At 42.6% G+C, this 15,360-nt stretch overlaps 1 protein-coding gene across 1 annotated transcript; it reads left to right on the top strand.

The window, feature by feature from the left end:
• The first annotated feature begins 618 nt into the window (after positions 1-618).
• On the top strand, positions 619-6,299 carry LOC115104867 (chorion-specific transcription factor GCMb-like). Its single transcript, XM_029626223.2, has 5 exons — positions 619-1,058; positions 1,478-1,730; positions 2,580-2,692; positions 3,139-3,264; positions 4,587-6,299. Exons 1-5 carry the CDS (start codon positions 963-965, stop codon positions 5,529-5,531), a joined length of 1,533 nt encoding a protein of 510 aa, XP_029482083.1. The 5' UTR covers positions 619-962; the 3' UTR covers positions 5,532-6,299.
• The last annotated feature ends 9,061 nt before the right edge of the window (positions 6,300-15,360 follow it).

Raw genomic sequence — 15,360 nt, 5'->3', positions numbered from 1 at the left:
TACATACAACAACTCCCAATGATCTCAGATAGATCACTTGACACCTGTCACTGTAGGCTACTTGTGTAACCGTTGAATGTGGTTATTTCATATTCAGATTACTCACATTAATATTTGCTGATTTATGAGCTAATCGTTAATCCTAACCAACAGGTTTGACATTTACAACACATATACTTTTCCTGTCAGAACTGCAAGCATAATCGAAATAGGCCTATTCACATTGTTTTCCAGTTTCAAGTTTCAAAGTTTATTCGCCACTTGCACGGGATAAAACAGGTTAAAAACCAAACCGTGAAATTCTTACCTTGGGAGCTCTTTCCCAACAATGCAGTGATAATAGTACTATTACTACTACTACTAATGATAATAATAACAATAATACAAATATAGAGAGTAATAATCATAGAAAATCTAATGAAACAATTCAAATAAGCGTAAAACCCACACAAGAACTACGAGGGATAAAGAAACGTTTGTTAGCGGCCTTGTGTAACTTCATGACGCCTAAGTGTATTCAAGATCAACATAGATAGATATAGGTTAAAGCATAGTTAATTGCATTTGGTGTTTCATACATACACAGTGCTTGGAAGGAATGCTCGGGGAAACCGCCACGCAGTAGGATAAGTGGAGGTCAGTGCCACGGATCAGGTGAACTGAAAGTGCACAGTGCTCAGCCTCAACAGAGCTGAGGCTAGACATATTTTCTAGTCCTGCCTCCTCCTCCTTTACATAGACGAGACAGCGTACCTGTAGTCATTCACCTTGCTACTCCCGTGGCTTCGCGTAACACTACTCAGTAAGCAAAGGGAGCATTGGATTGAGATAAAAGACTGGGGATACAAGATAAAAGACAGGGGATACAAGGTGCGCGGTTAGGGGACGCTAGCTGTAGGCCTATTGATGAATCCTGCTATGAGTCAAGTTCAAAAACCGTCAAATTGAGAGAATCTTACAAGATGGCAAAGTCCTCGGAACAGTTTGATGACCCCGACTGTGTTTGTTCCTTCGGTATGAAGTTAACGTGGGATATCAACGACCCAAAACTGCCTCAGGTATGTCAAAATCTCTCATATGACAGTTTACGCTATGCTTTAGACTATAGGCTATTCAATGAGAGATATTTACATTTCCAAAGTATATATCACTTGACACTCTATTAAATCAAAATATGTCAAGGTTGAATTGAAATAAATCATTGTTTCAATTTGTAGCCTAAAGATATACAAAGTGCAGGATAAATTAGTTTGCACTCAAATTGTCATGATTTGCCTAATATGCTTTCACAACTCAGCTATCAGATATTCATTTGCGCTTTGTGACCAAATCTTCGGGTCTCTCCACAATCAAAACGTATTGCAGCAAGCCAGGCATATTCTAATCATTGGCCTGTACCTTTCGTGTGTAGCCTTATTATCCATTTAGAAAGCAACTATAAAGTAAAGGAATGTATATTTCCCCCTAATTCTGACAGGACACAAAGCAGTATGACGCTTTTCAGGAGTGGACGGATGGTTATGTGCGTTACATCTACAATGGCGAGGACAAGAACGCACAGCGCCACCTGAGCGGATGGGCTATGCGGAACACCAACAACCACAACTGTCAGATTCTCAAGAAGTCCTGCCTGGGTGTCGTAGTATGCGGTCGAAACTGCACGCTGGCTGATGGAAGCAAACTCCAGCTCAGACCGGCGATTTGCGACAAAGCACGACAAAAACAACAAAGTGAGTAAATGCATTATGCACATCTGTATTTGCATGGTGTACACTTGCCGACGAGTCTCATCGGGAAAAAAGGATGAAAACATCGTCTTTTTAACATTAACAATGCAGCTGTTGATGCTGTATCAAATTAATCATAATGATAGCCTACTTACTGGGCCTGTCGACTATGTAGACTGTTTTTGAGAATATAACCCCACTCTGGATCGAGATATTCAACTTTTGATCTGGTCTAAACACTTGGTAGGTTTCCTGTGACTCCTTCATGCAGTCATCACCTTGACACACTATAGGAAATGTGGCACTGTGCTTCATCATAGTAATAATATCCTCACTTATGTGGTAGTAAAAACATAACGAAGTTGGCTACAGTCGAGGATAGACCACAGGAGCAGCCAAAATGTATGGAAAATATTCTTGGTTGTATTTTGAAAAAGCAATTAGGTTCTTAGTGTGCTCAGATTGTAATGATCATAATAACACAATACACAACTTTATATACAGGACACCTAGTCAAACAACTTCAATTAAACAATATTGTTGGTCTGATTTTTTTATTTATTTTTAAATAATGTTTATTTTATATATATTTTTTGTATTAATTTCCTTAAATCATTGTTTCACTTGTGACCACTCCCCACACTATGATCTTCCTCTCACCTCCAGAAAAGAACAATAGTTAATAAATAAATGTACAATACCTGAATACAAAGGTTGCTTTTATACTATCAGCCCAGAGGGAAGCCAAATGCAAAATCAAATAATATGGCCTTGTTTAAAACTGTGTGATTGTTTAAAACTGTGTGGTTGTTTAAAACTGTGTGTTTGTGTGTACTGGTGGTTGTTCTCCAGAGAAGCTGTGCCCCAGCTGTAACTCTGCCCTGGAGCTGATGCCATGTAGAGGACACAGTGGCTACCCCGTCACCAACTTCTGGAGAATAGATGGAAAAGTCATATTCTTCCAGGTTTGTGGGCTCATATTCTCAACTGAGATTCTGGAAACACTTTATTTAACGGTCTTCTTTCCTCATAAACCATTAATAACCTGTTTGTTGATCATCATATATAAACGCATTTATTACCTACGAAGACCATGTACAATAGCTGTTTTCTACTTACTTCATACTATAGATGTTTAGTGGTTTATAAGCAAACCTTCAAGTAAAGTGTTAAGGTTTCAGTATAAAGAAAAATTGACAATGAATTAGCAATTGGCGTGGGTTCATAAATTTGATGATTGATTAATAATATCTGAAGGCAAATCATTTGAATTCACGATAAAGTAGAAAACAAGAAACACATTGTTTTTGGTTACGAGCTTCGGTGCAAAAAAATTCTAAGTGCGTGACTAAAGATTTTCTAAATTATTTCAAGAAAGTAACAATCGTAGTATGTGTTGATGTGATTGCAGGCCAAGGGAGTCCATGACCATGCCAGACCGGAGAGTAAGTCTGAGACGGAGGCCCGGAGAAGTGCAGTGAAGAGGAAAATGTCCTCTCCACACTTCTCCCAGAAGAGGAGGCTGATAGAGTCAGATGTAAGAACATTTACCCTCCATGGTCATATGCAGTTGAAGTCTGAAGTTTACATACACTTAGGGTTGGAGTCACTAAAACTCCTTTTTCAACCACTCCACAAATTTCTTGTTAACAAACTATAGTTTTGGCAAGTCGGTTAGGACATCTACACTGTGCATATGACACAAGTAATTATTAAAGATACAGAAGTATCTATATCCACAGTAAAACAAGTCCTCTATCGACATAACCTGAAAGGCCGCTCAGCTAGGAAGAAGCCACTGATCCAAAACCGCCATAAAAAAGAAGCCAGACTACGGTTTGCAACTGTACATGGGGACAAAGATCCTACTTTTTGGAGAAATGTCCTCTGGTCTGATGAAACAAAAAATAATATTGTTTGGCCATAATGACCATCGTTATGTTTGGAGGAAAAAGGGGGAGGCTTGCAAGCCGAAGAACACCATCCCAACCTTGAAGCACGGGGGTGGTAGCGTCATGTTGTGGGGGTGCTTTGCTGCAGGAGGGACTGGTGCACTTCACAAAATAGATGGCATCATAAGGGAGGAAGATAATGTGGATATATCGAAGCAACATCTCAAGACATCAGTCAGGAAGTTAAAGCTCGGTCGCAAATGGGCCTTCCAAATGGACAATGACCCCAAGCATACTTCCAAAGTTGTGGCAAAATGGCTTAAGGACCACAAAGTCAAGGTATTGGAGTGGCCATCACAAAGCCCTGACCTCAATCCTATAGAAAATATGTGGTCAGAACTGAAAAAGCGTTTGCGAGCAAGCAGGCCTACAAACCTGACTCAGTTACACCAGCTCTGTCAGGAGGAATGGCCCAAAATTCACCCAAATTATTGTGGGAAGCTTATGGAAGACTTCCAGAAATGTTTGACCCAAGTTAAACAATCTAAAAGCAATGCTACCAAATACTAATTGAGTGTATGTAAACTTCTGACCCACTGGGAATGTGATGAAAGAAATAAAAGCTGAAATAAATCATTCTCTCTACTATTATTCTGACATTTGACATTCTTAAAATAAAGTGGTGATCCAAACTGACCTAAGAAAAGGGAACTTTTACTAGGATTAAATGTCAGAATTGTGAAAAACTGAGTTTAAATGTATTTGGCTAAGGTGTATGTAAACTTCAGACTTCAACTGTATGTACTCTGAATTATGTCTACCTGCTTAGCCAGAGGTGGATGGTTCCTCTCAATTGTTTTCCTGTAGGAAGATTTGTCTTGCCACTGTTGCCTTTGCTTTCTGTATAAGCCCTGTGCACCTACAAGGACATTGAAATATGTACTGTTGTGTACTGTTACTTGTTCAGACTGGGAGATACCATGACCTGGGTGCTCCTTTCCCCAACCTGCACCAGCTGTCCTGCATGGAGGGCCCTGACCGCTTCAGCATCATCGCTGAGTCCAACTTCCCCTTCCAGAACCCTGAGCCCTACAAGACCCAGCACTACCCGCCCTTCCAGAATCCTGAGCCCTACAAGTTTGCCTACGACTCCCATGCCACCCTGGGTGAGCCCCCCTCCACACTCCAGAAGCCGGCCAACCACCGTCTGTACATGCCCAGGCCTCCATGTAGCTACGACTTTGCTGTGCCGGGCTATTTAGGCTCTGGCTCCTACACAGCCCTCTACAAGGACCCCAGTAGCCACCAGGCAGAGGCCCCTGAGCCCAGCAAGGTGAGCTTAGGCCTGGGTACCAGCACCACCACACCCCACACTACCGGCACCCTCTCGGGCCATGACCGCAGCAGCTACGACACTCCCAGCAGCAAGCATCACGGCTGGAAGCAGATCCTGGGCAAGGGGACATACGGGGAGCGGGGTGAATATGGGCAGCTCCCTGGCAACGCCAACCACCACTACTACAACAGTGAATATCCATGCAGGACCCTGACGGGCCCAGTGCCAGCCACGCCCGCCTCCCTGCAGACCATCATCACCACCACCACCAAGGTGTCCTACCAGCCCTGCCCCAAGCCATCCGTGGTCAAATACGGCGACAACATGTACGACGTTAAGGGCCTGCCCAACTGCAGCTCCTTGCTCGAGGACACCTCGCCCTCCTCCTACTCTGATCTAAAGATTACAGAAGATTCCGGGGTCATCAAATCGGCGCTGTCGTACCAACCGGAAACCCTGCCAGCCAAAATCGAGAGGGCAGAGAACTTTGACACTTACCGATACAGCAACTACGCGTCCAACAGCTATCCCGACAGGGTTTCTCATCCGCTTAGGTATGACGGAGTAGGGTACTAATAGCTCACACCAACAGAGCAGAGAATAGGGAGATATGACAGAGGAGTACATTTGATAGTTGTAACCTGTATACAAATGGTCAGAAAGAACACTTGGAACAGACTTAATGACACCTTTTATCAGGTTTGTGAATATCTATTGTTATTTATACATTTGAGGTGTTGGAATGCATTTGGACTGCTAGCGATGACAGTCATCTAGGACATTCACAACATTTCCCAATTTGCATTTAATGCATAAGGAAAAGCCACAAATGAGTTATTATGCAGGTTGACCTTTATTGTCATGAGTCTTGTCCTGGGGGCAGAACTGAACAGTTTCTGATAGATGGGCCAGCTGCAAAGTCAAAATTGGCAATATTTAAAAAAATAATGAAAACAAAAAATTTGCGTTTTAGTCTTAAAGGGATACTTTGGGATTTTGGCAAGGAGGCCATTTATGTACTTCCCCAAAGTCAGATTGACTCGTGGATACCATTTTTATGTCTCTTGAGTCCAGTATGAAGGAAGTTAGAGGTAGTTTTGTGAGCTAATGCTAAATAGTATTAGCGCAATGACTGGAAGTCGATGGGTATCTGCTAGCATGCTAGGCTCCAGGGTTATCAGTGTGGTTAGGATTAAGGTTAGAGTTCAAATCAGATTTTTTGACTTTGTGGCTGTGCCAGCTAGTGACCACTCTGCAGAGCTGCCTCCAGTACACGAGTCATCCCAATAAATGCCTACCTGCTGTTATTATTGCCTTTGGATAAAATAAAATAAAATAAATCAGTTTATTGTGTTTGTAGAACATGAATAGGTATTTTGTCTGTGTTACGTTATATTCCTATGGCACTGGAATAAATGTTGTATAGATTGGGATGAGCTACAAAAGCATAATGAATGTGCTCTTGCTACCAGTGCAACTGTAGATACAGTCTTGAACAGTACAGTCTCTGAACATAATTATGTGACATTAAAATTCTAAGCTCCTACTATAGATTTGACACATTCTGAAGTTGTGGTTATGGCCTTTGTTTTGGTCCAATTATCATTCACCTCCAGCCCTTTGAAAGGGCCCCCCTCCATTTTGGGGTAGGGACGGGAGAAAGAGAGAGAGAGAGAGAGAGATGTCTTTGTCCCTCCCTTCGAGAATGCCGGTAACACACGCCGCTGACAGTATCTCTCCTCGCGGCCGGATCAGCAGGGAAGCAGCGCCGCTTCATTCGTTGACCCCGCCGGGGAGTTTTCCTCTGATGTCCCGTCTAGATAAACAAATTACTCACTATTATTGTAATGACAGAGGTGGTGTGAGCCATGAATCAGTTTGCCCATATGTGGATGAGTAGGTAACACCAGAGGAGATTTGATCCTCTGTAGGGTAACTGTGTGCAGACAGGAGACATAACTGTGCCCCTGTCAGACAGACAGATTACAGACTGATAAAGCTCTGTCTCAATATTGTTTTGACGATTATGGAATTTTGGTTAACGATTATTTGTCACAAAAATCGCCATGGTTCTTATCAGAATTGTCAATTTTGTTGAAAAATATTTTGAGCTTGTAAAGCATCATAATGCATCTTTTAAAATGAGCCACGACATACCTAATGAATACAACACAGCTCTGGTGACACCCCTGTCTCAAAAACAAGTCGTTTGACCGCTTTGAACTATGGGAAACTAAGCTTCTCCTCCCGACCGTGCTGGTGTTGTGATGAAAATCTCCCCCCTACCAGAATCACCCCCCCCCCCCCCCACACTTTCGCGTGAATGCACACGCACTCAATTCTTCATTGCTGCGACTTGCTTGCTAGTTGAGATTTCTGCTCTTCACTCCGTAGTCAGTTTAATATAACACACATACATTAATTATTCATTTTGGTTGCCTGTCCTGACATGAAGTTTGTTCTATAGAAAGTATTTGACTCTGATGTGTGCCACAGAAAGTATTTGACTCTAGTGACAAAATTAAGGAAATTAGAAGGGGGGGGGGATTCTTGTCCGCCAAAATTCTCCCCCCCTTCTTTCTTGGGACTGCAAGGCCTGGCACACTTCAGAATCATTTTGGTAGCTCATGTTGACCAGTAGTGTGTACCATAGAAAGTATTTGGGCAAGAAAATGGCCTTGCCGAACCCCCCCCCCCCCCTTCCGCCTTCTAATTTCCTTAATTTTGTGGCTAGAGTCAAATAATTTCTGTGGCACACATCAGAGTCATTTGTTTCTATAGAACAAACTTCATGTCAGGATAGGCAACCAATATGAATATTTAATGTATGTGTGTTATATTAAACACAGAAGAGGGAGTAAAATGTTGTCAAGCATGAAACATTTCAGAACAACTACTAGTTGAATAAGACATGGGAGAGATGACGAATTTTGGCAAAGAGATTTATTTATAGACTAATACACTTGAAACAAATAGCCAAACCGAAAACTGCAGACATTACTAGTGCCTCCTCCTCAATCAAACCGCAATAAAAACAGTTATAATGACAGCTGACAGCTGCCTTGAAGGACACAAATAAAACCTGCTTTCTGCTACTAAGATTAGTGAAATGTAGGCTAAACGGACAACGGAGTGAAGAGCAGACATCTCAACTAGCATGCAGTCGCATCAATGAAGAATTGAGTGTGAGTTCACGCCGGTGGTGGGGGGGGGGTGGGGGGTTCTGGCAGGAACACCTGTTCTGATCACAAAATGAGTTTACCCACTTCATGTAAAAATTCAAAACTGCTTTTGGGTAAGCTATATCTACTTGAATATGACAATTATTATTTTAGTTCACATTTATTGTCCACAATTTTCAGTTACATATCCAATATTTTTGCCATCTCTACAGAAACCTATTACCTTGTGTTCCCTTACTTTTACAGAGACATAGCTTCTTCTGGATAGTTGAGATGGGTATGTAGGTATACACCTAAAATGCAGCGTTTTGACAGAAAAAACTATTTAATATACAACATGTTTGTAGAAACGTTGAAATGTAAGGTAGAGCACATGCGACTACAAGGCAGTATAGGTATAGTGACATGTATGTATTATCTTTAAAACTATACACTTGGCTGACGATAGTATGTTAGAAACATTGATGATAGTACACTGCGTGGTAGGCGATGGTGCTTTATACAACGGGTGGGTCTAATCCTGAATTCTGATTGGTTAAAAGAGCATTCCAGTCGGTGCATTCCAGCTAAGTCTATGATGTTACAATGCCCATTTACTCTGTTCCATCTGACTGTGCAATCCACTGTCTCATCAGCCCAGCCAGGCAAGTTATAAACTAGACTGTAAAAAGCACCTAGATATTATCTCCAATTTATTTTAGACTAACATTTGGTTTTCAACAGCGGAGATTTGAGTGATTCATCAAACCTAACTTGTTTACCTGAAAGGATCTCGTTTACAATACCATTCCCCTCTGTATGGCATGGGTCGTGGCTTTATTCTACAGTCCTGTTTGAGCTTGCAACTTTCTAGATCTTATCGAAGACTGAACTAAATTGGTAAGCAGATTGTAGGCCTACATAGTGGTGCTTGTTTCAGTGAATGGTAGCACTATTTCCATGTCCAGTTTCAGCTGGTTTCTATAAGGTAAACCTAGGAAGTATTAATTATTTTCCTTCAAAGCATTGACTCAACTCACATTCACACTGGACGGAAAACAAGTCAAATCAATTTAGCTTCTGTTTAAACTCCACCATAGAATCACCATCATATCAAGTTAACTTTCAACACTATCAATGGTTTGTATTCATAGCAAATGTACAAACAATTTGTAATACAAAAAGAAAGGGTTCCAAAAGGGTTCTTAGGCTGTATCCATTGGAGAACCCGTTTTGGTTCGAGGTAGAACCTTTTGGGTTCCTGGTAGAACAAGTGGATTCCAACCCACATAATACACACATGTCACTTTTACTCTTCACCCAAACACGGCAAACTTTGACCTCTAAGCCTCTCTGACCATTGACCCTTCTCTGCCATGAAACCTGTCTTGATTTCCACTGAGGGGTTGACTAAGCCCGTGTCCTCCCCTTAGAAGGTAGAGTACCACAGACCTACACTCAGGTCTGTAGCACTGGCTGTCTGATAGGTGTCTGATTAATGTTGGTGAATCTGCAGCCACCCCTATATTCCTCCCCCAGCCCTCATCCTACACCACCATACTTCAAGAGGATATGTTTACAAACAGTGGGGTAGAGATACACCATGTTTAAAAGCAGGTGCCTGGTTATCTCTGCCTTCATATAGCTTCAAAGAGACCCAAAAGGGGCTCAGAGGTGGGACTGTGCCTTAGATGGTTGGACACATCATGGGCCTTGGTTTTGCCAATAAGGAGGAGGGTGCATAGCACAGTACAACATACGCAGCTGTATTATCTGACGTGCATATTCTGAAAACAAATTCAAACGTAAAACTGTTAAACACAGAATACCAGTGGGAAGGAATTGTACCTTCATGGTTAAATTAGCCATTTCAAAAGCACTAATGTAAGCTTCCTGCACTGTCATGTCCCTTTTTTTCTTATTTTTTACCATTGCACACTTCTTTCCAATCTCCCCCCCAAAAAAGAATGGGGCTTTGAGTATTTTTTTCTCAAAAAAAAAAGCATTCCTGTGAAGATTAAAATGGAAGGTCCCAGGTGGCGGGTCCACTGAACCAGCCCTCTAACAGCCTGAGTGACTCCTCAACAGACCCTCTACTACTTTGGCATCAGCTGCTGAGTGGTAGTGGTAGTGGTAGTGGTAGTGGTAGTGGTAGAGGTAGTGGTAGTGGTAGTGGTAGTGGTAGTGGTAGAGGTAGTGGTAGTGGTGGTGGTAGTGGTAGTGGTAGTGGTAGTGGCAGTGGCAGTGGCAATAGTAGTGGTAGAGGTAGTGGTAGTGGTGGTGGTAGTGGTAGAGGTAGTGGTAGTGGTAGAGGTAGTGGTAGTGGTAGTGGTAGTGGTAGTGGTAGTGGTGGTGGTAGTGGTAGAGGTAGTGGTAGTGGTGGTGGTAGTGGTAGTGGTAGTGGTAGAGGTAGTGGTAGTGGTAGTGGTAGTGGTAGAGGTAGTGGTAGTGGCAGTGGTAGTGGTAGTGGTAGTTGTAGTGGTAGAGGTAGTGGTAGTGGCAGTGGCAGTGGTAGTGGCAGTGGTAGTGGCAGTGGTAGAGGTAGTGGTAGTGGTAGTGGTAGAGGTAGTGGTAGTGGCAGTGGCAGTGGTAGTGGCAGTGGCAGTGGTAGTGGTAGTGGTAGTGGTGGTGGTAGTGGTAGTGGTAGAGGTAGTGGTAGTGGTAGTGGTAGTGGTAGTGGTAGAGGTAGTGGCAGTGGTAGTGGCAGTGGCAGTGGTAGTGGTAGAGGTAGTGGTAGTGGCAGTGGTAGTGGTAGTGGCAGTGGTAGTGGCGGTGGTAGTGGTAGTGGTAGAGGTAGTGGTAGTGGTGGTGGTAGTGGTAGTGGTAGAGGTAGTGGTAGTGGTAGAGGTAGTGGTAGTGGCAGTGGTAGTGGCAGTGGCAGTGGCAGTGGTAGTGGTAGAGGTAGTGGTGGTGGTAGTGGTAGTGGTAGAGGTAGTGGTAGTGGTAGTGGCAGTGGCAGTGGTAGTGGTAGTGGTAGTGGTAGTGGCAGTGGTAGTGGTAGTGGTAGTGGCAGTGGTAGTGGCAGTGGCAGTGGTAGTGGCAGTGGTAGTGGTAGTGGTAGAGGTAGTGGTAGTGGTAGTGGTAGAGGTAGTGGTAGAGGTATATATAAAATATATATACAGTACCAGTCAATCGTTTGGACACACCTACTCATTCAAGGGTTTTTCTTTATTTAAAAAAACTTTTTTCTACATTGTTTAATAATAGAAAACATCATAACTATGAAATAATACATATGGAATCATGTGGTAACCAAAAAAAGTGTTAAACAAATCAAAATATATTTTATATTTTATATTCTTCAATGTAGCCACCCTTTGCCTTGATGACAGCTTTGCACACTCTTGGCATTCTCTAAACCACCTTCACCAGGAATGCGTTTGCTTTTCCTTCACTCTGTGGTCCAACTCATCCCAAACCATGTCAATTGGGTTGAGGTCAGGTGATTGTGGAGGCCAGGTCATCTGATGCAACACGCCATCCCTCTCCTTCTGGGTCAAATCGCCCTTACACAGCCTAGAGGTGTGTTGGATCATTGTCCTTTTGAAAAACAAATGATAGTCCCACTAAGAGCAAAACAGATGGGATGGCGTATCGCTGCAGAATGCTGAGTAGCAATGCTGGTTAAGTGTGCCTTGAATTCTAAATAAATCACAGACAGTGTCACCAGCAAACCACCCACACGCCATCACACCTCCTCCTCCATGCTTCACGGTGGGAACCACACATGCGGAGATAATCCGTTCACCTACTCTGCGTCTCAGAAAGACACGCGGTTGGAACCAAAATTCTCCAATTTGTACTCATCAGACCAAATGACAGATTTCCACCGGTCTAATGTCCATTGCTCATGTTTCTTGGCCCAGCAAGCCTCTTCTTCTTATTGGTGTCCTTTAGTAGTGTTTTCTTTGCAGCAATTCAACCATTAAGGCCTGATTCACTCAGTCTCCTCTGAACAGTTGATGTTGATGTCTGTTACTTGAACTCTGTCAAGCATTTATTTGGGCTGCAATTTCTGAGTCTGGTAAACTCTAATGAACTTACCTTCTGCAGCAGAGGTAACACTCTGGGTCTTCCTTTTCTGTGGCGGTCCTCATGAGAGCCAGTTCCATAATAGCGCTGGATGGTTTTTGCGAATGCATTTGAAGAAACTCTTAATTAAAGCTCTTGAAACTTTTGACTGGTACTGTGTATATATTTTTTTTGTTATTGTTGTTTCTCTGCAATACTACTAGCCACCTAGACATTTTATGAAGTTGGCTTTAACTAGCCCAGATAGTTATGAGGTTGGGAGATAACTACCAAGAAGCCATTTCAGGCTATCAATTAAGTTAGAGTAGCTTGTCAACAGTGGTGTAAAGTACTTAAGTAAAAATACTTTAAAGTACTTATTAAGTAGTTTTTTGGGTATCTGTACTTTACTTTTCTATTAATATTTTTGACATCTTTTACTTTTACCTCACTACATTCCTAAAGAAAATAATGCACTTTTTACTCCATACATTTTTCCTGACATCCAAAAGTACTCGTTACATTTTGAATGCTTAGCAGGACAGGAAAATTGTCTAATTCACAACTCATCAAGAGAACATCCCTGGTCATCTCTACTGCCTCTGATTTGGCAGACTCACTAAACACAAATGCTTTGTTTGTAAATGATGTCTGTGTGTTGAACTGTGCCCCTGGCTATCCGTAAGTTTAAAAAAAAGAAAATAAATTGTTTTGTCAGAAAATAAAGTAATAACTACATTTACTGAATGAGACTCACACACACACACACACAGACAGACAGACAGACAGACAGACAGACAGACACACACACACACACACACACACACACACACACACACACACACACACACACACACACACACACACACACACAGACAAGGTCTTACAGCCTTTTTGATCTGAGTGAAAACCCTAACATTGATGTGGGACTTTTGTACATTTTATTCTTAAAAAGAGCTGCATTAATAACTTACACAAAGCAGATTCATCACACCAACCACACTTCTAGTCAAATTCAAACAGAAATTCTGGTGAAGTTGATCTATGTGCCAAAAATAATTAAGTTTAGAGAGTTTTGTCTCTCGCCGTTTTCTTTCTTCCTCAATCATCGACAGCCAATGGCAGTCATGCATCTGGCCTTCAAACATGTAATGTATGTCTGCCTAGGAAGCTGTCTCACCTGATGGTTACTGTTGTTTTGTCCTTAGCCATGACCGAAACAGGAATCTCAGGCATTCCAGTCTCGAAGATGTCACATAATTGTTAAGAATGGATGGTTCGGGACAGGTTATTCTTTACACCAGGCCTTGATATCTCTGCCTGAAAGGCTGCTGGAATGCCGGTACTTTGCGGAATGCCGTGGCCATGTAGCTTTATCATAAATCAACTGAAACCAACTCTAAAGGGGTGCTGAGCGTGAGAGTCCATGTCATCACATCTCCTGCAATGACGAATCAGCGGCCAATGTTTCCCTTTAAACCTTCATCTGCCGCATAGTACTGTAATAACATTAACCGCTGTTGACAGCAGACAGCCCAGTCTGGCAGTTTAGGTGTTGTGTCACTTGTAAAAATGTAGAGCTTTTCCGATGTATCTGGCAGCATTCAACTTCTTCAATGAGGTCTCTCAACTGGGGTAAAAAGGGTCAATAGGAAGTGGATAAAAGTTAAAAAAATGTTATTTCACCTTTATTTAACCAGGTAGGCAAGTTGAGAACAAGTTGTAATTTACAATTGCGACCTGGCCAAGATAAAGCAAAGCAGTTTGACAGATACAACAACACAGAGTTACACATGAAGTAAAACAAACAGACAGTCAATAATACAGTAGAACAATTCTATATACAAAGTCAATACAAAGTCTATATACAATGTGAGCAAATGAGGTGAGAGGCAAAAAAAAAGGCCATGGTGGCGAAGTAAATACAATATAGCAAGTTAAACACTGGAATGGTAGATTTTCAGTGGAAGAATGTGCAAAGTAGAGATAGAAATAATGGGGTGCAAAGGAGCAAAATAAATAAATAAATACAGTAGGGGGGGTGGTTGTTTGGGCTAAATTATAGATGGGCTATGTACAGGTGCAGTAATCTGTGAGCTGCTCTGACAGCTGGTGCTTGAAGGTAGTGAGGGAGATAAGTGTTTCCAGTTTCAGAGATTTTTGTAGTTCGTTCCAGTCATTGGCAGCAGAGAACTGGAAGGAGAGAGGAAGAATTGGTTTTGGGGGTGACCAGAGAGATATACTGTACCTGCTGGAGCGCGTGCTACAGGTGGGTGCTGCTATGGTGACCAGCGAGCTGAGATAAGGGGGGACTTTACCTAGCAGAGTCTTGTAGATGACCTGGAGCCAGTGGGTTTGGCGACGAGTATGAAGCGAGGGCCAGCCAACGAGAGCGTACAGGTCACAGTGGTGGGTAGTATATGGGGCTTTGGTGACTAAACAGATGGCACTGTGGATAGACTGCATCCAATTTATTGAGTAGGGTATTGGAGGCTATTTTGTAAATGACGTCGCCGAAGTCGAGGATCGGTAGGATGGTCAGTAATGTATTGTTACTTGAATGACTGTCACTACAATATAACCTATATATATATATATATATATCTGACATTATATATCCGTTATATCCGTTATTGCGTAATATAAAAACATTACTTTCATGGCACATAGTAGGTATCAGAATAGAGTCCTCAGATATCTGACAGATTTAACTCTAGCCCCCCCACACCTTTCAGTCATACTGTATCAACGCATCTTTCAAATCCTCTCCCCAAAGATAAGCAATACCTTCGCCGGAGATCATGACAGAGTGATGGGAGAACCTTGAAGGCAAGGGGAGTGGGGAAAAAGGACAAAGCAGACGGCCATGCTCGGCTTGCTCCATCGGGGCTGGAACCCCCAACCGATGCCTCAGATCTCCCCCTCTCACAGCTCCCCTGACCCCCAACGGAGCCCTCCAGCATGGGGAAAGATTAGCACCTGCACAACCAAGGATCGCACGTATCCCCCCACTGCCTGGCGGAATATCAAATGCTCCGACGGATGAGATGAGTCCAAAGAGGCCTAGGGAGAAGTGCGGTACAGATACCTGCAAAACTCATGTGTCAAGCTGTTTTCAATAGCTGTACAATGGCACAGAGATTTGAATCTCCAAGTTACCCAGCAGTGATGGATTAGTTAATGGATCCCGTATAGGGCCATGTGGGCAGGTGTCCGAAAATGCACCAAGACCT

Source organism: Oncorhynchus nerka, linkage group LG22 (assembly GCF_034236695.1).
Source record: "Oncorhynchus nerka isolate Pitt River linkage group LG22, Oner_Uvic_2.0, whole genome shotgun sequence".
Taxonomy (NCBI): Eukaryota; Metazoa; Chordata; class Actinopteri; order Salmoniformes; family Salmonidae; genus Oncorhynchus; species Oncorhynchus nerka.
Note: the sequence above shows the minus strand (reverse complement) of the source record. Positions and strands in the feature narration are given on the sequence as shown.